The sequence below is a fragment of the Phlebotomus papatasi genome, chromosome 1, assembly GCF_024763615.1.
Source record: "Phlebotomus papatasi isolate M1 chromosome 1, Ppap_2.1, whole genome shotgun sequence".
NCBI classification, from domain to species: Eukaryota; Metazoa; Arthropoda; class Insecta; order Diptera; family Psychodidae; genus Phlebotomus; species Phlebotomus papatasi.
Genome location: NC_077222.1, coordinates 45,084,372 through 45,111,482, shown reverse-complemented (window position 1 = coordinate 45,111,482; position 27,111 = coordinate 45,084,372). Strand labels below are relative to the sequence as shown.

At 30.4% G+C, this 27,111-nt stretch overlaps 1 protein-coding gene across 2 annotated transcripts in view; it reads right to left on the bottom strand.

The window, feature by feature from the left end:
• LOC129799357 (serine-rich adhesin for platelets-like) overlaps positions 1-27,111 on the bottom strand; it is a 77,454-nt gene that overhangs the window by 23,536 nt on the left and 26,807 nt on the right. For both annotated transcript variants that reach the window (XM_055843174.1, XM_055843175.1), the window contains exon 6: positions 7,448-8,650. In XM_055843174.1, the coding sequence (XP_055699149.1) occupies positions 7,448-8,650 (1,203 nt within the window). The remainder of the gene's footprint in view (positions 1-7,447; positions 8,651-27,111) is intronic.

Here is a 27,111-nt window from a genome sequence, read left to right as displayed (position 1 = left end):
CTAAAATCCAATAGGGGAATTCTGTAATAGTCTGACAATGTAATGACAAATATCGTGGTAAAAATCAGTTGCAGAAACAGAACAATATTAAAATCCTGTAAACATTGAATGGATATTCAAAAGAGTCTATAAAGTTTTCAGTGATTGATATGAATCGCATTTCTCAATAGATTTTCCGAATTTACCCAATAGAAATACAACGTCCGCTTCGTTATTCAGATAATTGATGATTGGGAGACAATATGACAGATGTCCGCTTCGTTATCCGGATGGATTTTTTGAATTTGTTCAACGTCTCGAAAATATAATACACTTTTTTTTGTAGAATTAGAATAAAAGTTATAAATAAGATTAAAAAGACATAATTACAGAATTCTATGCTATTATACTTTATTTATCTAATTTATTATGGTGTCTACACACTAGAAGCAATTTTCGTCAAAAATTCCCTTTTTTAAAAAACCGTTTTTGAATTTCTTTAAAAAATGCCTTTTTGAAGAAAATATACTCTATCCTTGTAGGCAGAAACGTCAGATTTTTTTTTAAAAAGGCAATTTTTGACAAAAATTGCTTCTAGTGTGTAGACACCATAATAAATTTGATAAATAAAGTATAATAGCATAAAAAATTGCAAAAATTGCGAAAATCAGCAATAAAAATGAAACCGATAAGCAAGATCAGTACAAAGTCTTACATCTATCCTTATAAAATCCTACAAAGTCTGATTTGGTATATTTTTTGGCTCTCTGACCAATAGGGACAAAAATAGACCAACAATTTAAGTAATTTTTCTGACAATACGAGTGAATGATAATTTTCACTCTAATGAAAAATATTATGTTTGTGTATTGTAGTTTCTTAATAATTAATAAATATAAATAAATAAATTAATAATTTCTTAATAAATAATTAAAATTAATTTTCATTATGAGAATTTGAAAATTATAGTCATTTTTGAGATTAAAAATTTACTATGTAGCAAATAGCTGGAGACTTGAAAAAAATATCCTAGATTTCTTCAACCTTCTACTTTGCATTTACGTAAAAACATAAGGAAAAATAACTTTAGGTAGTCAGAAAAAAAAATTTCTTTATGGGAAACCGGTGTTCCCATCGTCCTTAAAGGGTTAAACAAAAACACATCATAAGATAATTCGTTTTCATTCCTGCAAAATTGTAATAACTGCAAAATTATTTTAAATGTAACCATCGATATATCGCCCAGAGCGTCCTGATTACACCGATCTGGATTAGAGAGCGGGCACTGTTTTTAAATTTGTCATATGACATTGTCATACTGAAACAGAATCTCTACAGACCTAGTCATCTTGCTTACTCTCATAAGTGGTTTCAAAAGCATATTAACCAAATAAAAAGTATTATGCCTTTGGCATAATAAAATTTCTTAAACGACACCACACTCAAAAGCATAAACAAAATTATGGCATTATATTTTTTTCGAGTACTGTAGATTATTATGAAATTTTATTTATTTACACCACCACACGACCACCACAAACCGATTGCTAGTTGGAGAAAGAAATAAGATCGGGTGTTAAATTACGAAATATCGACCATGAATCTTATTTGCTTATTTGCCATTTCTGACTGAGATAACCATCCTAAATCGTCAGCAAAAAGAGCCAAAAATCTGTTTAATCTTTCTCATTAATATTATCATCCGGAAATTGCTCTTCTCACACTTATCTCCTCTCCCTCAAGCTAGAAATATCCAAATTTACTTTCATTTATGTATAGTTTGGGAGGGCAAAAAAAAGCCTATCTATATACTTTCCTAAAGAACGTCTGATCAGAGAGATCTCTCCCACAAAAATGCAAAGCAACAAGCTAGAATGGATGTAAGTTCTCCACCTTCAAAGTGTGAGACTTCTTGGGCGGTGTTTCACACCCATATAAATAGTCCGAGTTAACAAACTCCATGGCGACACAACAAATGACTAAATGCAACTAAATAAATATTTTGATATTGATGTAATTGAGGGAAAAACAGCACCATTTCTGAGGGTAAATTCTTGTAATTTCAACATAAAATGGTCCCATATTTTTATCACTTTTACATAACCCCACATTCGGCGACCTTAAAAAATTATTTCACTTTTTCTATCTCCCATATTTGTGCGCCCTTTAAAAATTGTCAATACATCTCACCTAATCGCTTTGGTGGGGGTTTATAAATAAAACAAACGAAAAGGGAGATTATAAATAAAGAGATTTTTGCACAAATAGACACATACCGTTCCTCTTCAATGTAACTTGGAATGCTTTTCAAAATCCCGGCTTTTGCGATTAAACTATTGACTATTAAAATTTATTACATTATCAAAAATTGTGATTGATAATATTTAATTATTGCAATTAATATTTTATTTAGAAATTAAAGAATAAAAGTATTAACGAAAGTTACAATACTCAGACATTTAAAAAAAAATTGCAATTATTAGATAATTGAATGATCAATCTCTTTAAAATATTTCACCAAAAAACACAATTTTAAAAATAGGAATTTTTCTAATCAAGTACAAATTTTATCAGAACACCTTAAAATAGCACTATATGGTAACCAAGAGAATCACAGCCAGTAAAAGTATTTAAAGTTTCATTGTGAACTTCTTCGTCGCATAAATGTCTGCCGCTAGGCACCATTTCTTTTGCTTATAATTCATGAAGTATACCTCATTCCGTACCAATTTCTATATCAGCGTGCACTAATAACACCACAAAACACGTAAATACACACCAATCGTTTGATTTTTCACGTTAAAACGAACTAAAAACTATTACAAATTGGAGTAAAATTCGCAAAATTCACTTCTTTTAGAGAGACTGACGGTGCGGCGCTGCAATCTTCATTGTCAATTTTAACTTTGAGTTCAGTAATGTGGCGGCGCGACAGTCACTGGAGAAACCCTACAAATGCTTCCCGATAACAAGTTTTTGGGAATTTCAAATAATTAAAACTAGCAGTCATTAAAATAAATTATTATAAAGAAATAAAATTAAAAAAATGTCTACACTATAATCTAACTCAATATTTACTGGAGCTATCAGTGTAATAATTTAGCTTGACTTTTGGATCTTTTTTTAGTTAGGGCAAAGGAGTGCTTCAATTGAATTCAATCTTGAATGTAAGTAAACCAAGTAAACCAATTAATACAGTGGTGGAAAAAAGTATAATTCCACTAGATATTCCTTTAAAAAAAATCAACAAAAAAAAGTCCATGGGGCAATCATCTAATAGATGAGATGAACCCCTAATAAAAAAGAAGTCTCGAAAATGATTTTATTTTTTGTTAAACTCATTAAATTTATTATTTTTATTTAATTTAAAAAACAAAATTACTAAAAAATATTGACCTTGAATTAGTGAAAAAGAAATACAAGAGCACTAAATTTATTGAGTGTAATTATACTTATTTCCAATCTAAATGGCGTCTACACACTATTAGAAATTTCTTTAAAAAATGCCCTTTTAAAAAAAATTTCCCCTATACTTGAGGGCGGAAACGTCAGATTTTTTTTAAAGGCTATTTTTTGACGAAAATTGCTTCTAGTGTGTAGACGTAGACACCATAAAAGACATCATCCCTTTACAATTCTAATGTCCTAGACTAGACACACTTACGACTTAAGCGGTCTTCTTAAGACTAGAGACTAGAGGTTTAGTCCAGTTCCCGAAGATCTCAAAGTCCTAAATAGGGGGAAGTAGGGCTACATTGTTATACGATTTTTCGCATATTTCTAATAGAAACTGGATTTTATCATGATGTAGTTTATATAGATAAAATATTTGCGGATCTAAATAAAATTATTGTTAGAACCAGCTTAATTCAGAAGTATGTGAAAAAGTCGTACAACAATCTAGACCCACAGCTCAAAGTAGCCCCACTTCCCCCTAGCAACCAATTTTATTGCTTTTCTCAATCTTGATTGTTGAGAAATTAGAGCAGATATGCCATATGGCTAAATCTCAGGACTGAACCCCGTATTAATCAGAGACGGCTTAACGTAATTTATAATCAAAATATTAATTTGACTAAATTCCCATCAATTTCCCACTAACTAAGCCGTTTTTCTAGTTAACCCATTCTTTACCATAGTATTACACATCATACGCAAATTGAGTGATTTTAGATTATTTATTCCTGGGCAATTGTTATCCGAATTGCTGTCGGGAATGTATTTTTAGTAAATTTAGTCCATCAATTACTTGGAAAAAAATAACCCGACAGAGATGGAAATACATTTTGTTGTTATTTTCTAGCTTCGCGGAAAGTCATACAAGATTTTTGCTCAAAATGGCGGATGGAAAATTCGACATCCCGTCGAACTTGTTAAAATTGTCCTTCATCCTCTTTCCTGATTTAAATTCTGATTACCAAATTGGGTTCTTGCATAGTTACTCTATCAAAATCATTAGAGTTTGTAATTAATTAACGTAAAGAATTTAAATTCAGTCACCGTTAAGACGTTTGTTTTTTGGCAGCGCCTCCATAATAGTTTTAAAAAAAAAATTCAAAAAAATCCTTTCTAATCTGTAAGAAACTAATTCCAAAATATGAACATTCTACCTCAAGTATTTCTAGTACATTGACTTTAATCCGAGAGACAGATTAGTCAGGAACTGATGGAAATTGTAATTTGATCATTATTTTGATTATAATTACCTAAAGCCGTCTTTTGGTTTAAGTCCTAAGTCTGTCTAATAGCCTTTACAGAGATATATATGTTCATATTGAAGAGTATTTCCTACACAAGCATAGGGAATTTGCTTCAATATGAACATAAATTTCTCTAGTATGTAGAGGCCATAAGACATAAGAATACTATGGCTAAACATAAGAATACTAAAATGAAAATGCCGATTTTTTATATTGGTATGAAAGCTCATTATGTTTTAGGGTGTCAACACACTAGAAGCAATTTTCGTCAAAAATTGTCTTTTAAAAAGATTCTGACGTTTCTGCCTACAAGGATAGGCGAAATTTTCGTTAAAAAGGCATCTTTAAAAAAAAATGCTCCTAGTGTGTAGTACAAACAGTGGCGTACCAAGAGATTTTGGCGCCCGGGGCGTGTATCTTGTCCAGCGTCTCTTGACCCTCCTATTTAAAATATCTACTGAAATTTTTACAACTTATCATTTACCTACGTATTGAATATTCGTCTGTTGATAGGATATGTTCACAGGATATATTTTTGAGCAAAGCCTCATGCTAAAAATTGACAGCCAAATTTTCGGAAAATTTTCTCTTTCTATGTTTTTTTTTTAGATATATATATTTTGGAAAATGTATAAAAATACGGTTTTTTAAGATTTTCTCGAAATCAATAGTATCGATTTAAGATGAAAATCTTTAAGAAATGGATAGAAATATTTTAATTTAATTTGTTTCATCGCAGTTCGTAAATTTTTAACATGTTGATATCTAAGGAAAATTTATAGAGAATGACATAAGGAAAATATTCTCAGAACAAACTATCGCCTATCTCTTAATTGTTCCTGCGATTACCTTTTTCTTTTCTTCTTACTTTTCTCTTTAATCTTTAAATATCTTTTATATCAAAGGACACGTTTCTTGCGCAGGAATACTCTCCTTGAAAAAAGATCTAAGATCTCTGGAGATCATACACCTCATCTGAGGTAGACTGACAATTGCTGGTACATTTCCCTTAATTGACCTGCTACAAATACTATGTCTAGTAAATTATGAAAGCAAATTAGCGTTAGTTTAGAAATAAGAACCCCTCAAGTTTGCTCACAAGCCGAATTTTTAATGACAGAATTACACCTTTATAAGGTGATCTAGGTTCACTATTGGTTTTTCCACTCTATAAATTTTTCGGCCCCTATTTTGTGGGCGCAATACTTTTAATATGTTCCAATTAGAGCGCTTTCATATTTGAACGCTTTAAGATTTAACATTCTCAATTTTCGGCGTCCCTATTTTTTTGGCGTTCTAATTTAAATGTCCTAATTTTTTAATAGAGGAGACTGGGGCAAAAAGTCACAAATCGAAAAATTCAAAATTCAATATCTTCCAAGGTAAAAAAGATAGCGGCTCAAATTTGTTTCTATAGATAGTCTCCATAGATCTTCTTCAATGTCGTAAGTTTCTTAGAATTCGAACAAGGAATTTAGAAAATAAAAATATCGAAATTTTTAGCCCTATTTTTGAAATATTTTCCTTGCAGCAATTATTACCTACTTATTTTCCAAAATTGATGCACTGGTGAATATTTTCTAAATAATTTGGATTTTTTGAATACGAATCCGCTATCTATTTTAGAATTTCACAAAAGTTCTTTTCTCCAGAAATCCTTTTATTAAAAATGGCAACTTGGGGTAAAAAGTAACAAAAGGTATAGAGCAAAAAGTAACTAAAAGCCAAGCAATTTCTGATGTCTCACGGAGAAAAGAAACGTCATTATCATGTCTCGCCACTTGTTGTTTGCATTGGTCAAATGATTTGAAGTCTTTTGTGTGTTTTTTTTTTCTAAAATAGCTTGAAAAGCGCTTTTCTCGTTTACTCGCAGAGAAAACGGTGTTTTAGAAAGGTATAGATGAATAAATTTTCGATGAAAATATGTCCTCTAGGTATTTTTTCAAATTTACGGAAGCCTGTAATGAAGCGAATCAAAATATGATAATACCCAATGTCTGATACTACTTGCCCCAGCATTTTTGAGAATAGTCCCAAAATTACCTTTTAGAAATTGGCTCGATAAACGTATTTCCTTACAAAATAGAGGAAAATTACTTTCACAAAGTTGTAGAGCGGTAAATTTCCTATAAAACTGCACTAATTATATATTTTTGAAGCGTTCGAGTAGCTTGTAAAAAAATAAAATATCCGTTTTTTTTTACTTTTTGCCCCAGTCTCCCCTATTCCCAATTTCTTACGCCATTATTTTTTCTTTCTAATTGTTTAGCGTCTAAGAGCTCTAATTTTATAAGGGCTCATTTTTAAAGCGCCCCTACACTTTATAATACTTTTTTTTAGTGTCTCTAAGTTTTTGTTGCCTTACGGCGCCCCTTATTTTTACGGCGCCCGGGGCGATCGTTCCTTTCGCCCCCGCCACGGTACGCCTATGAGTACAAATTTTTCGAAACTCCTTTTTTATTGAGTTTTTTTTAAGGATTATGGGGTGGAACTACATTTATTTTCACGACTGTATAAATTTTTATGTTTGATTTTGATTTACAAAAATTTGTAAAATAAATCATTTGCAATTTTCTAAAAATGTTAAATGAATAATCACAAAAATCTCTAAAATAAATTTCTTGATCGAATTTTTTTTTCCAGAGAAAAATTGAGAGCACGCATTTTCTGTATTTTTAACCCACTCATGCTCTTTCGTCCCGTATGTCTGTTTATCCTCAATCCCCACGCAATTTATTTTAAAACAGGTTAAAGACATTAACACTTACTCTGTTCCGAGGTGATCTCAAAATTGACATCTTCCAGGTGGTCCTGTGGAGGGTGATCAGAAACATTTTGTGGCTGTTCCGCAGGTAAATCTTGTACGGTATCCTGCTGAATTTCCTGCTTCATCTCAACTGCCTCTGCTTCAATGTTATCATCCAGAATTTCCGGAGTGGCATCATGATGTTGCTCACCTTGAATTGGTATTGACTCACTAAATGCCTGAAGACTTTCGAGGTTCTTGCCAAAGAGAGAAATCTCATCATTGGTCACTTCCGGCAATTGTTCGCCCAATTCTGGAACATTTCTAATTGTCTCACAATCATCCGTTACGTCAACATTTTGGTTGAGATAGTCACTTTCTGTGGATTCTACTGTACTTTCTATGGGATTTTCCGTATCAACCTGAGCAATTTCTTGAGGAATTTCAGAATTTGATCCATCCAAATGGAAGGGATTCTGTTCTTTCTCATGCACTGGAATGTCAAAGGGATTGTGCTGCATTGGCGGTAAGTCTTCTCCTGAGGTTGGTACACTGAATTCATCTGATGGATATTTCAATAAATTCTCCTGACGCAACTCAAATTGCTCCTCATTGGAGTGTGTGATGAATGGATTGTAATCTTCGGATGTTTCTTCACTGGCATCAATTTCTTTTGGCTCAAATTGCTTCTCCTCCTTAGCCGCCGCTACACTGGACTCCTCCTCTGGACTCAACATAATCTCATCACCAGCATCAACATCTGTTTCTGGTCCCAAATCACATTCTTCATCATTACTATCCACAGCTGAACGTTTTCCCGTTGCCGACTGATGAATTTCCGGCACGATATTGACACCAGATCCATTCAGATTTGTATCACAATAGAAATTATTTTCATCCCCGAGCAAGTCACCCGTCGTCACACCATCACTTCCAATTGGTGCTGATGCAGTTTTCACCAAATTATTCAAACTATCTTCCTCCTCCTCCGCCGATCCCAGAGTCCCACCGCCCGTAGCTGAGATAATCTGATCAGTTGCATACATTGGTTCATTGTTGGTTGCATACTCAGTTTCCATGGCCACTTGCTGCTGTGCCCAATCAGCCACAGACTTCCCTATAATCGCCGGATCCTTGAGGAAGACGATGATGATGGTAATATTATCAGTTGAACCGTCCGCCTTGGCCTTCTCCACCAAATACTTTGAGATGCACGGTGAATTATCTGCAATCAATAGTTTAAATAATTATGAATAAAGTTAAATCTGCACAGAAAAAAATATTTTGTAAAAATGTTCGTAAATGTTTGTGAATTCCTATGGAAGAGTTACGAAATGCTCGTGAATCGTATAACCCACAAACAAGTTCGTAAAAGTTTGTACTTTTTTTCACAAACATTGTTCGTAACATGATCATTTTTGACGAACATTTTTTGTACTTTTACAAACATTTGTCGTAAATGTCCGTAAACACAGAAAAAATGTTCGTAAAATTTTGTCATTTGTTCGTAAATGTTCGTAAAATGTTCGACAGGAAAACAAACTTTTACGAACAAATGGTAAAATTTTACGAACATTTTATGTGTGTTTATGAAAATTTACAAACAAATGTTTGTAAAAGTACAAAAAATGTTCGTCAAATGACCATGTTACGAACAATGTTTGTAAAAAAAGTACAAACTTTTACGAACATGTTTGTGGGTTATACGATTCACGAGCATTTCGTAACTCCCCCATAGGAATTCACAAACATTTGCGAACATTTTTACAAAATATTTTTTTTTCTGTGTGGTATAAACTTAGGGAAAAAAATCTTCACATAGTTTTCACATTGGTCTAATTAGAGGTGTCGAGAATTAATAGTCCGAATAAATAGACTCTTATACTTCCACTCTCTACTCTTCTTTTTCTTGCCCTAAGATCACACACATGGCCATTCATAATTGAATGGCATTGACCGATGGGATTTTTTTCAGTGCTCTTTTTTTTCTGCTACACCAAGTGAAAAGTAATACAAAGTTTTATAGAAAAGCCATTGTAGCGACTTTTACTACAATATTACTCTTTTTTCTTCGGCAGAATGCACCAACAACATATAGTTAAAACACTGAGAAAGAAATATGGTCATTTTTTTTTCAAATAAAAATTTTTATACCACATGTGTCTTATTTCATGTGCTTCTATCAGAAAAATTTCATCTTTCACGTCTTTTTTTCTCCTTTTTTTTATACTCTTTCACTTCCCCCAAAAATATATAAAAATCTATCTAATGAGATTTCTTTGGTGCTTTGAAGAAGAAGAAAAAAAATATCCCAGAAAAATTCACACAAGCCAGTTTCACCAAAGTGAGTAACTATGGCAATTGACAGTTACTTGTTTTAATTATTTCACTTTTTCTTCAATTTCCTCCAGTCCATGTTACATTACTTATACTCACAAATCACCACAAATAGTCGCTCTCAACACACAATGTTTTACAACATCAAAATGATTCGACGGGGTACATACAAGAGAATAGATTTATGCCGTTACATACATAGAATTCCTTTCCTCCCAGAGACCCCACAACTCATCATGAGTTGAGAGATTTCTTTTAAAAATATACCATATATAACATCTTCTTTCGGGGGGATATCTTTTTTCTAAAATTAACCACATTTTGCTCCAGCTAAGAAAAAGGTCACACTTCATGTATGATTCCTTTACTAAAAAACTGTGACTTTCACAGTTGATGCCAAAGATTGCATTGCACAACTGTTTTCCTGCAATTTTCCTAATGAAATATAAATTATAACTTCTATAATTATTTTGTAACATCAAATAATACACACAAATTTAACAATAACAAAAATATCGCGAAGGTCGAACAAACGGACCCTGAACTCTTGTGAAATTTGAACTCGTGCAAAAAAATATTGTTTGTGAATTCAATGAAAAATTAATTTTGAATATAAATCTTCGTAAGTAAACATCAAAAGACCAGATAATGGTAGTCAAAATTTAATATGGTTAACTGAGAGTTATCAATTCACAAGAAAAACCGATTAATTACATCTAAAAAATATAATAAAACATTAAACTTGCCAAAATAATATTCTAATCTCTACCATTGCCAAAAAATGTTAATGAAAGTTTGATCGAATTTGCAGTGTTGATTGCTGTAATAAACTTATATTATATTTATAGATGTATTAAGCAAAATGTGTTGAGGTATTCGTGATCTTTAAATTAAAATAAAAAATAAAACAACATTTTTACCAAACTTTTCTTCCCTATGCAATTATATAGAAAATTATTATAAAATTTATTCCGTATAACCAATTGGGGATATATTTATATGAAAAAATATAGTTTCCACACTCGACTAAATTTAGTTGCCAATAATTTAGTTTAATTATTTCAAATTAGTTTGGCAGCACTATCATTATTGCTTTACAATAATTAATACAATTTAATTTAACTCGTTGACAAACATTTTCTCACAATCATTATAAACATTGGATGCAGAATCTCTAAATCTATATCCCCAAAAAAAAGATTATATCGAAAAGATTATATACGTTCGCTTTTTTTATTATTTTCAAACATAATCATATGTTAAAAAATACATATTGTATAGTCCTGTTTGTTATATTATGTAATCTGGGCATCAATCAATAAATTATTACTATTATCAGAGGCGTAACAACGGGGTGGGGCAGGGGTACATTGCCCCCCACTAACCTTCCTCTGCCCCCCTGAGAAGGCTAAACTCTGTTTCAAAATTTGCTAAAATTGTCCATTGTTCTTCTCCAAAATCAAAACGCGGTAAAATATTACCACATTTTTGTGACAAATTAAGAAAAACGTACTAGTTATTTCGTATTCAAGTAATGATCTTTAAAAATATACTATATTTCAAGTTTCAAAGCAATATATCAATAAAAATTATAAGTTTTATGAATTCGAGAGCGCCTTTATAAAATATATCCAAAACAAAACATTTTCAAATTTGCCTCTGTGGTTAAAGACTTAATTTAATGTAAAGGTTTCTACACATTATTGGGAGCAATTTTCGTCAAAAATCGCATTTTTGACTTTCCTTCAAAAACGCATTTTTTAAGGAAAGAAATGTTTAAGAGTTCATAAGGAACAATTTTCGTTGAAAGTGTTCTCTTAACAGATTTTTTGTACATTTCTTCCTGGAAAAAATACCGTCAATTTCTTAAAATAAAACAATTTTTGACATAAATTACTGGCAGTGTAATCAAAGAAATATTTATTAAACGGTAAAATAAAAAGCGTATTGTTTTACTATTTCACTATTGTTTTACTTATTTAAATTGATTTCTTTTTAATTAAATATAAAGTTATACAAACGGTAATTTTTATTTAATATTTTAGTTCAAATCTAGTAAAAATTTTGATAATATTTAATTTTTTTAATATTTAATATTTAATTTTTAATAATCTGTCAAGTATTTTTCTTCATCATCGCAACAATCAAATATCATAATTTCTGCATCTATTTACTCTTAAAAAATTTGATATATATTTTTTAAATGTAAATCAAAACTCTATACAATATTCATCAATAGATTTTAGCTTTGAGTAGTACAATAACAAATCAAGAAAAACACATTTTTGAAATTTGAAACCAGGATCAACCCTTAAACATTTATGAAGCCTTTGGTTTCGTTCTTTTTATTAAAAACGATTTTTGAAAACTTATGTCTAATAAAAATGATTGTATTTTGGAAAATACAGAGATGAAAACCAAAAACTGTCGAGTAAATTTGCATGCACTTGAGCAAACACCAAAAATGTTGAAGCACGTGATTTCAAGATTTTTTTTCTAGATTTTCTTGGTTTAAATATGAAACAAACTTATGAAAATCGAAAATTATTTTAATTTTTCTTCATATAAGAATTATCAGATACACATTTCATGTTAATTAGGGAGTGCTGCGACAAAACGCTCTAATGAAGTACTTTAGACAGCCATTTTGTATTTTTTTTTTCGAAAAAAATAAAGACTTGATCGTGTCCTTCTCGTATGAAAAATCGCGTAAAACCAGAAAAAGAAAACTGTTAATTTTTGGTCTCTTAATTTAGACTCCCCCTAATTCATTGTGAGTTAAGGGGGGAGTGTCAATTAGAAGGCCAAAACTTTGCTGTTTTTCGGATTTTTTCTTTGGGGGAAAAGGAAACGGCCAAGATTCTTGAATTTTTCTTGAATGCCTCGTCGCACTACTCCCTTATTTCAGGAAAATCTGTAGTTCGTAATTTTTATCTGAGAAAAAAATTAATTTCATAGTTAAACTAAGAAAACCCGAAGAAAATAATTAAATCGGAACTTTTTTTCAAAGTTTTTGAAAAAAAGATACGATTTTGGCACAAAATTTTGACTTTCACATGCTCTAAAAAAAATGAAGAATAAGTTTTCATCAATTCTTTTAGTTCAACCTAGAAGAGCATTTAGGGGAAATGCTTCTAATTTTGTCCAGTTTCTTATTTTGGACACTTTGAGGATAACATTGGACACTAAAAATAAATTGATTAAAATGATGGATTTTTATTCCAATATTTGATGAATAATGAATTCTATCTAAATATTTGTTCTTTTTGGAATATTTTAACACTAAATACGTTAAAATTTGAATATGATTTGAGTTGAAATTGCTTTGTTGAAAATTCAGTGTGAGCAATTGCTTACGAGAAATATGACAGAACTTCGTGGCTTACTTCAGTCTTATTTAGTTTTGGTGAAGTACTAACAAAGTTTGTTCGCTGTTTTTGAGTGATATTATTGAATATTCATTGAATATTGTGTTGATTCACGTTACTGATGATTTGTACATTTGACCTGAAGTGAGATTTGCCTTGTGAATTATATTTTTCGTGTGAAAAATGGGAAATTTTTTAAGACATTCACCAGTGAGGTGATGATTCTTATTTTGGACAGGTGTTTTTCTCACGAAATTTCGTGAAGTTTTAGCTTTTGTGATGACTAGGTTGGACAAATGCCTGGAGAAACAAAGCAGCATCATCTCTACGAAAGAGATGTAGCGAAAAATGCCTTGAAAGGCTCCCAGAAAGGTCAGGGAATGAGCGAATCCGCACGTACTTGGAGTACCGAAGTCAACTCACTTTAATGAATGATATGGAAAGTTTCTGGGCTTCTTGTGACATTCCACGTTTCCCTTACATGACCAGGAAGAGGACTTGGTAAGATTGGTTCATGAAATGAAGAACAATGGGCATCCTGTTGAGGCGGATTATCTGTTCAAATTTACAGACAAGTTGTAAAAATTAATAACCAAGTTGTCCAAAATAAGAGTCAAATTCACCTCTACATATCAATTCATTTTTAAACGTATTAAAACTAATTTTAGTAAAAATAAGATGATAAATAGCTTGCCAAGTTTCTAAACAATCCTTCTGAAAAGAGAGTAACAAGAAAAGTCAATTAGTATTGAAAATATGGCACTTCAAACTTAGGATATCGATGCTTATATGCAGACTGTCCAAAATTATAAGCACTTCCCCTAATGCTGAAGAGAATAAGCCTTTATTCATTTCATTTTGTCTATAAGTTTTTTCTTAATCTTTTCCGTAAATTCGACAAAAATTTAAAAATGAGAAATGGAGAAAACACGCCTCAATTTTTTAGATGTGCGCTGAGGCTCGTGTTATTCTGATCGGCGCTCATTTGCTTTCAGCTCTGTTACTTCGAATGTACTTCGAATAAGCTTCTGAAATATTTATCTTATATTCTAAGATAGTTTATCTATCGATTTAAACAATAAAAAATATAGACCACTTTTGATCTTCTAATTTACACTCCCCCTTATGGCCTCTACACACTGAAGAAATTTATGTTCATATTGGAGCAAATTCCCTACGCTTGTGTAGGAAAAACTCTTTAATATAGACATTAAATATCTCTAGTGTGTAGAGGCCATTAAGGATGAGAATATTTTCAAAAATTTGAAAAGTAAAAAAAAAATTTTGCCCCCCTGTGTGCAAATTTCGTTCCTACGTCCCTGATTATTATTATTATTCCCGTAAATGTTATGAGACAAAAATTGAAAGTTATGCACAACGCACAATAACTTTTGTTTGTAAATATATTTTCAAAATTTTCTATGTGAGAGAGCAAGATGACTAGATCTGTTTCATTCGCTCTCATTGAAATGTCAAAAACAAGCTTATACATAACAAAAGTATTGTGCGTTGGGCATTATTCGACCGAAATATCGAACCTTTTGCCCACAATTTTACTAATATTCTTATAAATAAAAAAAATTGCGTTCACCAGAAGATATTTAATGCCTAAGTGTGATAAAATGGATAAAATATATTCAAAAGTTGGTTGAGAGTATATTAATTGCAGTGAAATTAATAAAAATTAATATTAGCTGTCAAGTCTTGAACTTCTCTCTGGAATAATTTAATTTTAGATTTCAAATACTCTTAGGAAATTGACGACAATTGCTGAAAAACCCATCCCAACAATTTGTACGTCTCCTACTTTTCTGAATCTCTGTGCGGAATTTGGATCAAGGAACGAATATTAGATTAGAAGTTGTGTACAGATTTTGAGAATTTTTCATACACCTCAAAGAAATAATACTTCTATAATATACCTCAAAGAAAATTTAAAAAGAAATATCAGAAATGATGCACAATAATATCTGCCCCTTGGGTCAAACATTAAAAAATATCAAGTGCGTAATAAACATAAGACATAAAAGAGCTGCGTATTTCTACACCAATTCTGTACAAGATAAGGTTTTTCAAATATCTAACGAATTAACGAATTCGACTTTAGCCAAACTGAGCGGTTATTATCTTTTTTTAAACATAAATGCCAAAAATACAAGAAAAAATTTCTATTGTATTTCCAGGACTAACAAAATGCAATTACGCGCAATATCCACAAAAGTTTAATGAAAAATTAAGAAAATATTAATCCTTTAGGTTTAGCGAAATGCGTATTGTGCATTTTAGTTGAAAATCCTCTCTTTCAATATGGATTTAAATAGATTTTCGATGAATTTGCATGCTAAATTGAACAATACTGAAACTTGCATCTCAATAAGCCACAACAATAGACTGCAATTAGTGTATATTTGGGATTTGGAATAATTTCGGTTGGGGAAACCACTATTCATTAATTTTCCTTGACAAATTATGGTTTTAGGCCTTTCATTTTAACAAATATATGTATTACTCTCGTATTACAATGATTATTTAAATTTTAATTCGATTCATTGTCCCTAATGAACGTTAAAATGTGTGATTTATGTCTTTGGATCACGTAATTATTTAGTATTTGATCTATTTATTGGGAAAAGGTAGCCTTGGTTTAAATTGACCTAACATATATAATGATTTCATATTAAAAATGAGAATTCACATTTGATATTAACGCTCTAAATCAATTTAAAAAATCAATAGGGCGAAATTACTATTTTATAATATCAATAGATAAGACAAATTTGAAATACTAAATTATTCAAAAGACACGAATCATATATTTGAACGCTCATTAGAGACAATTAATGTAAATCACATTAAAACTTTAATGACCAGGTATGATAACTAAGATTATGGCACAGAACCATCAAATTTGCTTTAGAACCTATATAATTTTGCAAATTTACGAGAATAAGAGTCATAAAAGCAGTAATTTTTCCCTTGAAATATGTTCTTATATAAAAATTACAAAAAAAAAAACATTTTACTTTACATTTTACATATTCTATACGTTCTTTCCTTGTTATTACATGCACATTTTCTATTCCTCTTAGCATCAGCACATCTATAACATCCACTTGTTCATGGTTTATTAAAAGCACAGTGAATGTTTTAAGGGAGATTCGTTGATGCTTCCTATATTGCAATGAAAATTACAATAATAAATCGGTGAAAAAGGAACAAAGTTGAAAAATAAGAACTGAGAGAGGAGGAATTATTAAATCTCATTACATTACTCTTCAAACTTATAATGATTAATTATTGCATACAAGAAACACCAAAGGCGCAAATCAACTAAGCCCCACGTGGTTATGACTCATCAAATCACTCTCTAAGGTCATTAAACATCTATAGTATGGAAGAAAAACAGTAGAATATGGCAAAGAGAAAATTCCAATTTATATTAGTAGCTACATGAAAGACAAATAGCTGGAGGCTATTGTAGTCTCTCTCTCTATGAATCTGATTATGTAATGCCAAAGTATCTGGAGCTTTACACTGTGATAACCCCATACACTTGTACGAGATTGAATGAAATCATAGTCTATCAATCAGGAAGAAATTTCTTTTGCAATTCTCCAAGATACAATGTTTTTTTGCTCTTTACAGACTAATCGTCCATTGAAGCAAGTACGCCAAAAAATTCACATAGAACCTACAATGCTAAATTATATACATGCATCTATGTAATATATGTTGGAGAAATAGAAACTACACCAGAGTATACATATTATTACGATGGATGACTCATTTTGTCCGCCACATAGTTTTCCAATCCAACAACTTATTCGCTCAGTTCTTTCATTCTTTTTGTTTTTAATTTTACATCGAGGAGGGTTTGCGACAGTAAAAACGATTTTTCAATATATCATTTAAAAATACCTAAAAAAAAAAAGAAAAGAGAAAAACGCCACCCATGTAAGACAGCAGACAATCCTTCGTATACAATTTAACAGTTTATAGTGAGAAAATGATGTAGTCTCTAAAATTTATTACTTTCTTCGCGAGAACTGAAAAGTACATTTTTCATTTTATTTCTTCTCTCTTTCTCTCTTCTTATTACTTAAAATATTGCACTTCTGGAAAGTACGTGCAAGAAAAACAGTCATGATTGAAAAATTTCAATTTCAGCAATAAGTTCTCTAATCAATAGTTATATCACGTTTTTAAGGATGGTCTACTCTATTGAAAAAAAATATTAGAAATGCAAAAAAGAGAAGACACGCTGATATTCCTGTAGCACGAAAAATATGTAATTTCCTAGAAGGAATTTATTACTTTCCCGGATATGAGTTGATGGCGAAAATTTTGCGTTTGAAACGTAAGATCTTTGATTTAATATTGTATTTAGTTTGAGGTAAAGCAAAAAGCATTTATATATTGCATCTAATTAAAATAAATTTCATATCGCACTCATATAATATATATTTACACTTTATTGTACAATATTGGATTTGCAAAAAAATAAATAAATAAATAAATTGTAGAGGGACGATGGTACACCACATTAGGTTGTGTTTTAGCAGCTTTTAGTATGTAGATAAAATTGAATTTATCTGGAAATATCTTATTAATGAGTAACAAATACAAGAAGTTTCAATAAAAAAAACAATTAATAAATGACCACACCACACAAAGTATTAATTGTGATTTTCTGGGATTTGAAAGGTAGGTGGTGTTTTTTATTTATGTTTTTTATGATAAAACAACTGTTCATTTTATGCTACTAATCTAGACCAGTCATGATCATGAATTAGAATTATTGTAAGAGTTATGGCAATATATATACCCATTTCATTTCTTTTACTTTATTTTTGTTGGTGTTACTTGAAAATACATTCAAGTAACATATAGCATTAATGCTAAGACGGCAAAAAGTCCAAGCAATAAATTTATGATCCCGGAATGGAAAACATTTATGTAGAGTATTAAATTCGAGGAGGCGTCTGCATTTTACTACCCACAATATGTGTATTCCACGGTGAATCAAGAGAATAACGTTTTCTGAAATCTTTCACTGTCTACAAATTCCATCGCGTAGTTTAATATTAAACGCCAAACGTACAAATCACTAATTAATAATTATTTTAATTAATTGAAAGCATTTAATGGTGAATTTTTGCTATAAGCACAAATTGTGTATTTTCATTAGAAAAGGAAAAAAAAGAAACGTCGACTCATACAAATCTTCAAGATGTGCATCTGTGTTTATTAACGCTTCCAGTCATCTTCTTTTTTCGTGCTTTTCTCCTTAATTTTATTTTGAAGCAGATCAACGATTTTAATGTATCCATTGACTTGTCTTAACAACAGTTGCTTATGTTGTTTTAGTTACTACGGGAAACTATATAAATGGGTCCGATGAAAGTCAGTGATAAGTTTCAATATAAGATTTTATGCATAAAATAATACACATCATTCTTTCCCTCCACATATATATATTATCTTCTCACACTCATGTTATATATGTACACATGCCAGTCAGACATCGAGATGAAGCTGAATAAATAAATTTTAATGGAAATTCCAGCAAAATACCGACAATCTGTGCCACAAGATAAAAATGACCTATAACATTGCAATGTCAGGTGTTTTCACTGAAGTCACTTATTTAGCTTCACCCCTAAGGGATCACCTTACCCAAGGAGGTCTTCCGTATGTACAAGAGATATAAAACTATACAATAAAAAATAAGATAAACAACACATGACGCACTTCCGGATTTATCAAGAAGGTAATATGAAAAGTAAATATTTCTGGGGGCATATAATTTCAAAGAGGATCATCGACATTTTTTTTGGAAAGACAAATATACAAAAACCACATTAATGTTTTTCATGCAATTACATGCAAAATGAAAGAAATGAAGGTTCACTCGTTTCGCTTCATTAAGACATTTTTAAACTTGAATTTTTATTCACATGATTGCATCGCGCAAAAATTAGTCATTTTTTTTCTTCTTTTACTTTGTATATAATGGTCTTCATCACCATTCGTGTGATTAGTTAAAATAAAATAATAACGAAAAGACCACACTGACAAGTCACAGAAGAAATAGAATTTAGCAACAAAGCATTAATACTACCTTCAATTGAATTTAAGAGAGAAAAAGAGAAAAGACAGACTAAAGGACGCACTCAAGCAAATCATGAAATCATGTCGCGCGGCTATACTATAAAATTTTAATTTAATTCGTTTTTTCTCTTCTCTTTGGTATATTAGTGATTTTTTTATTGTTTAAATTTTTTTTTCTCTATTTTGCGAGAAAATTATTTGCTTTATAGTGGATATACTTAATATTATAAAGAACTTTATTAGAAATTTCCATGGATCCGCAAACTAAATAACATTATGTTTTACAAAGTTTAAAACCTTTCACAGATTGTTTAATTATTTATTAAAAAAAAAAACACGATTGTTGGATTTCTAATTTAAAATTATCGTTTTAAAAAATATAAACTTTAGTATAAGTACTTATAAATATTGCAACAGAAAGGAAGAAATAGAATCATTTATTACATTTTTTCATAAACAAAATAATGTATATAAAATTTTATATTGTGAGGAATATTTTTTCCATATAACTAACTAAAATATTCCCGCGCATGTGGTTTCCAAGACCTTGTGAATATTTTTGTGAGAGAAACTTTAATTGGTATGAATGTAAAAGAAAAAAAAACACAGAATTTTTCCTCATTTCCTGAGTGCATTGGCTTTAAAAAAAAATAAAAATAATAAGTTCTATGGTCATTTTCACTTTTTGGCTTGTATGTCACTCTCCCTTTTTCAATATCACCCAAAGTACATTGTTTTAACCCCTTTTTTGCTAAAGCAAAAATGTCGATTACCATCTCGTTAGGGTTCTCTCTACATCTAATTTTTCAAGTTGCATGAGTCAATAGACTCAACTTTGGCACATAAAAAACCTATATAGTATATATTTATATATCATATACATACATATATACACTGAGCGAAAATTATTCACACTATGACTCATCATTGCCATTTTTTCTTTCCCTAATTTGCATTCATATATATTTTCTTCTTTAATTTGTTTCGCTTTCATCGCATCCAAAATGAAATGCAAAGGAAGGCGATGGTGTGTAATATTGTATTTTTGATATATCTTTATGAATGAATAATTCGAATTAATTGTGAAGTTCATTCATGAGGGCTACATAAACGTGATAAGATTACAGAGATCATGCAATTACATTCACCCTCTTTTATTACAACAATATTAGAGGGTTGCAAGATAAATAGTGTCAAGAGGGTTTGCAATCGTTTGACCAATTATGTCCAAACACAGAATTACATTATCATTTCTATCATCCTTTTTAGAGGATTAAGAACCAACAGCCCCTGCAGATGTATCTATTTTAATGCAAACCAATTTTTTACAACTTATAACATAACTCGACAAAATATTCCTTAATTAAGAAATTCTGGTACTAATCAACTGAAAAACGAACATTTTTTGAACACTTTACTTTACTGTTTATAAGTGCTTTTACATAATCGACTTTACTTTTTGTTGGTTCATGTCACGACTGTTTGGTGGTTGTCCAAAATGATGAGGACTGAGGAAAACAGTAGAGACTGGAACCAACATAAAGAGAAGATAATAATGCAGAAGCACTTGAGAACAGTAAAGTTCTAAAAAATGTTAATGAAAAAAAATCCCTTCCTAATTTTTCATTGAAAAAGCACCATTATATTATGCCTTCTCGCAAGCGATATTTTTAACAAGTTGTAAAGTATTCTCTATTTCCTTTTTATTTTTAAAATTTTTTATGCTTTTATTTGATAATTTTTCATTCTTTCTAAATAAAATATTCATAATTAAAATATTTTTTACATGAGTCATAAAGTTGGATATAGTAATTACTTATACAGATTATCATAGTCTCATACGAATGCAAAACGGCACTCTAATAAACATAGGAATTAAAAAAAAAATGTTTTTTTTATTACACAAGTTTTTTTTATGTTCACAATTTCATGTGACACACGTATTAATCCTACCCATCACTGAATTAATGTTAAGGGCAGGTAAAATAAAAACATTATTTTCATGATTTAATAAAAAAGTGTTATTTTTCTTCCAACTTTTCAATGGATTACCGAAAAGAAAACTTTCTATATACTGACACAGAAAAATATTAAGATATTTCACAAACATATTAAATCCATTGTAATCCACAATTTTCCGACAAGTTATTACTTTTACGATTTTTACTATGCATATATTGCAAGATTTTACCAGAGATGGATATAACAGTTCAGGGCAAAATACAACTAATATACTAATTGCCATATACTCTATTTAATTATGAGGAAATAATCATAATAAATCCGTGTCATATAATGGGCAGTAATTCAACGCTAGAAAGACAGTTTGTCATCGAGAAAATATTCTATAAGAGCTTGTCCTAATTCTATACAACAGGTCATTAAAGAAACAATATATTTTTTTCTTCATTTTATTGCTCTGACCCCACAGAGGGAGTAGTAATTATAAATCGGTGCAATCAATTGTGAACCGGTAAACAGTAAATGACGCGAAAATACTTTTGAGGTACAGCATCTAAGTGTCTCGACACATTATGAGCACTTTTCATCAAAAATTGCATCTTTGAAAGAATTTTGACGTTTGTACCTATACCTGTGCAGACGATTTCCTTTAAAAAAAAAACAAATTTTTGACGAAAATTGCTCTAATGTGTAGATGCCTTAAGTCGAAACATTGGAAGCTTTGTCAACCCATTACAAATAACCTTTTTTTTGTCTTGTAATAGTTGCAATGTTTTCAATACAAATTGACTACAGAAATTGTTAAGGTGACGAAACAATAAGTTTTAAACATAAAATTCTGAGTATTCATGTTGTTCAGTAATTATCGTATCAATAAGACTGATCTTGACATTCAAAAGTGAAACGGGCAAATGCGGCTCTTATCTGAAATTCCACAAGTTTAAGAATTGCAATGTTTTAATTAAGAACAGATTAACAGGAATGAAAAATACTTAATCAAGTATACGAAAAAAAAAGAAAATCAGTAATTACAATTTCTCTCCTTGATATCACTGCTCAGTTACTTAATTACTTTCCTACAAAATTGTATAGTTACAACTACAGTGATAATACTCATGCCATACCCTTATCTACAGGGATAACTAAGTTTGTTTGATTTTCCATAGGGATCAAGAATATTCTCCGTTCTTTTACATGTCACATTAAAGATCCCAATACACCTTTTCACTGCCAATTTAATCTTGTCCTCAACCCTGGGGTGTCACCGGATATTTACCCACTTACGAGTGACTCGTCTTTCCAATTTTAATGATATTCATTTCGGAAACACAATACCCTCACAATCTTCCATCTCTTGGACAAATGTATGCATTTGTATAGAACGATAGCACCGGAAATTATTATCTCACTAAAGAAATCCATTGATTATTTTGTCTTTTATATATACGCAATATAAAGTTTAATGTCATACACTAATATATTTGTTGAGTAATTATATTGCTTCACGCCCATTTTCAACAAGGTGATCCCATTAAGTGTCAGATGATTTTATATATATTAAATTTCAGTAAGTATGTATGTAGGAACATATTACTTTACTTAATTAAGAAATGAAGAGAATAATGAAACTATGACCGAGTTAAAAATTCTCTCTTATATGTCTCCCTGATGAAAATCTGCCCTTAATTAAGTGCTTTAGCTGAGAGTGGCAAATAATTAAATTGCTCCTGGAGATGGATAGAAAGAATATGAGTAAGAAAAAATGTCGCAAAAATTTTGCATGTGCGATACATCAACGTCGAGATCTTTTGCGTTTGGCTTAACAATTAACCTTGGTGCGGATAGCATTTTCCAAATGTTCACCCTCTCGCCTCACCCATATAATTTCACATCTATTTTTAAAGTATGACACATTATACCATATAATGATAAATATTTTATTCAGCAATACACACTAGCATTATCTTATTGATTGTGTTCATAAGCCCCAAAATGGAGAAAATTGTACACATAATTTCTTACATTGTTGCTATTGTGCGTTACGCGAATATGGATGATTGTTTTCACTGGTATTGTGTGCCATATTTAAGTTTTTTTTTTTTTTTGAAGTCGTCAAATATGGCCAAATATGTTCAGACAAAAATGCAAATGAAACAAAAGTTAAAGAGCAACACATCCAACACACAATTCAAATTTCTTCATTCTTTTAATTCAATCTTGCGAACAAACTTCTTCATTTATATTTTTCGACAGTTACACTCAGAAAAATATAAGAAAATTACACAACTTACAGTTCAGAAAGTTTGAGTTCTTTTTTTTTTAAAAACATACAATAAAAAACGAATGAGCTTTTTTTGATTAACAAAAACCCAATTTACAATTTACATGGCGAAAAAAGTAATGTCTCTAAAGTAAAATTACAAGTCCTTTTATACGTATAACAGTAAATTGTAGATTCACAAAAGAAAAATTGAGACTTCTAAGGTAAAAAATCAATGTAACACACAATTTATTTATTAATTTAAATAATCATAATAGTTATATAGTAAGAATTAAAAAAAGTTTTTGAATAAAAGCTATGAAATGAAAATCACATGAATAAAAGTTAACTATGTAGTCCCAAATTCGAAATAAATAAAGATAAAAAAATATTTCGAAAAAGTATCGTTCAATTCTTCCAAGACTTGTCTAAGCAGTCATTTTGTTCATAAACGAAAATAACGAAAATGGTTTCCTCTTTGAAGAAAATTTGGATTCGTTAAACAAATTTTGAAATTCCTGATAAGTCAAATTTGTACCATTTAGTTAAGAACCAATTGTGAATAGATTGTGAACCAACTGAAATACATGATCGACTTTCAACTGAAATACGTAATTCAATGAATTGAACAAAATGAAATTTTATATAATTTTGAATAAATTTTGAAAATATGCATCAGTTTACTTAAATCAATTTGAATTTATTATCGGTAAACATAACAAACGGAATGGTAAGGACTTTGTAGATCAAACACATGATTAAGACTGGGTCTCAGAACAAAATTATTCTAGACACATATTGCGAAAATAATTCAAAGCTATAGGCATGAAAATAACAAGTTCGAGTGTTTTAAAAAGCTGGGATGCTTTGTCACCCCCTTTGCACAATGTTTATATTTTAGAATAGAAACAATTTATGTTAATTAGACGAAAGTAACTAGTTTATAAATTTGTATTACCGGGATTATCTTTTAAATTCCAATATGAAAAATTATATGAAAAATTACTTAATGTAAGAATGAGAAAAATAGGGTAAAATAAGTACTTTTCGCAAATTTAAGTTATAATGACTTTTCATGGCCTTTACATAGCAGAAAAATTTGATGCTCATATTTGACAGTTTTTCTTACACAGGTGTAGAAAATTTGCTTCAATATGGACATAAATTTCTTCAATGTGTAAGCCATTAAGTTCTGAAATTCGTTTCTGATTAAAATGAACTGGTGTACAGAGATGCTTTGAAGCAATATATACTCATACAGTGGCGGCCAAAATAATAGAATCAGCTCCGCAAATACCACAATTTTTCCTTTAGCATTTTTGTTCATTCCAATTCGTTGAAATAATTTTGATATAGAAATGTTCAAATAATTACCTTACGTCAAATAAATATTGTTTTGGCCGCTAGAGGTCTCTTTTTCACAGAATAGATCAATAGTGAAATTTGGTTTGAACAACACGATAGGACCACTTTCATTTAAATTAAAGAATGTGGTCTATAAATGGAAAAAGTTTAAATAAAGCCATATTTAGAAACCATAAATGACAGTTTTCCAATTTTTTTGGCCAAACTGAATTTCACAATTGAGGTATTCTGGGTAAAATAGAGACCTATAGCGGCCAAAACAACCCTTATTCTACGATTCTAATAATTTAAAGATTTTTACTTCAGAATTATATCAACAAATTGGAAAAAATACAAAAGTTAAAGAAATATAAGCTTTGTAAAGTGATTCTATTACTTTGGCCGCCACTGTATATTTTATATAAGATACTTTTCCAGAATTTTTTGTAAATTTTATTGAAAAGTATAGATTTTCCTTACTTATGCTTGTTCCAATACTTTTGGCCATTTGTTCTAACATGAATTCAGATTTAAAAGTTGAAGTTACACTAAGTCAAAAATGTGTTGAAAAAAATTATTTAAGGTGGCCAAAAAGGCTTACTTCACCCTATTGGTTAGCGTGACACAGTCATTTCTATGAAATTAAATTATATAAAAGAGTTAAGTTAATCCAATTGAAATCATGTGAAGAAAACATTTTTCTCTTGTATCATGGAACAGCAAACCTAACCGCTTAAGTAAATTTAATCAATTTTCCTGAATATTAGCAAACATTATATCGTGATCGTCTTCGAAAAGATTGTAAAGACTCTCAGCTGAAATGTGTTAACAATATCTTGTAGAACAGTTGTCGTCTATCTCGTGGAAGACTGCACGAAATCACTTAAAAAAGACTGGGAAACATAAAAGACATCCTTCTTTAAAATCACTACTAAATTCTCTTTCTATTCTACCTCACTAAAATAATATGTATAAATATATAACAATTTTTAATGGGAGTCATTATTGTACAGAATAAAAACTATATAAAAGGAAAAAAAAAGACTGTTAGAAATTTATAATAGCACACACTATACATCGTAAATAGAATTGAGGCATAAGAAATAATATTATTTGTACATTTTCTTTTTATTTCAATTTATACATATATGTAGTGTGTAAAATGGAGTGGAAGAGCACCACTCGCAATATTATAAACGGAATAATATCATCATTTTGCATAGGAAGTCACGTACAATGACCGCTATATAGCATGAGGTGTTTTGTGAATGTGTTGGAGGTGGAATTTTACTTCTTTACCACTTTTTTAATCCATTGTATTGAAATTCTTCTCAATAAACATTTATTTTCATTTTTTTTTGGCATTATTCATAGTTGTGGATCTAAAACTGTCATTTTTTTTACTATTATGTGTTAAAATTGGAAGACGCAACATAATGCATTAATGCATTATTGAAGAGTTTAATATAAATGTACAATACAATATATTGAGTATAATAGTGAGTATCTTTCAAGGACAGATTTTCCATCAGAAGAAAAAAAGGACAGATAATCCTAACCGGCTTATGTAGGTGAGATTCTTAACGTGAGCTAACTCGGAGTGCATGCAAATTCGATTTAGAGCTGAAATTGTGAGTCGCCATTCAGTTATCTTGAATAAAATTCGTGAAATTATACAAATTTTGTATTTAAACCAAAATATCAAGGATTTGGATGAACTGACAGAAAAGTGTTATATGGGTGAAATGTAGACCAGAATGTTCTCTATAATTTTTCCATAGAACATGATCTCATCGATTACTCAGAAGCCAAGATAATCGAGGTTTTTTGTTTCTTAACTTGTTTTTTTCATCCAGAGTGCCCCAAGTAGTCATTTGTTGAACTTCAACTATATCAAAGAATTGTTGTATTCTGTGGGACTTTCCATTTAAAACCCTATTTTAAGTGTCTTGGTGGAGTAGAGGCAGTCAAATTGGCATCTGAGTGATTTCAAAGCGTTATTATGGGAAAAATCATTTTTTTCACACTTAAACGGAAAAATCGGAGTGATAGCGTAGTCTGAGCGGAAAATGATGTATGGACGAAATGTAGAGACAAATGTGTTCTACAATTGTGTCGAAGTAATCATCAAAATCGGTTTAGACACAGTCGAGATAATTGAGGTTATGTGATATTGAAATTGGTTTTTCGACTGTGGCGCCCCTGGTGTTGGTCCCACGAAGTTCAAATATTCTAGAAAGTTGTAGCATTTGGTGAGATCTTTCGTTTAAGCCCTTATTCATCAAAATCGGTCACATAGAACCG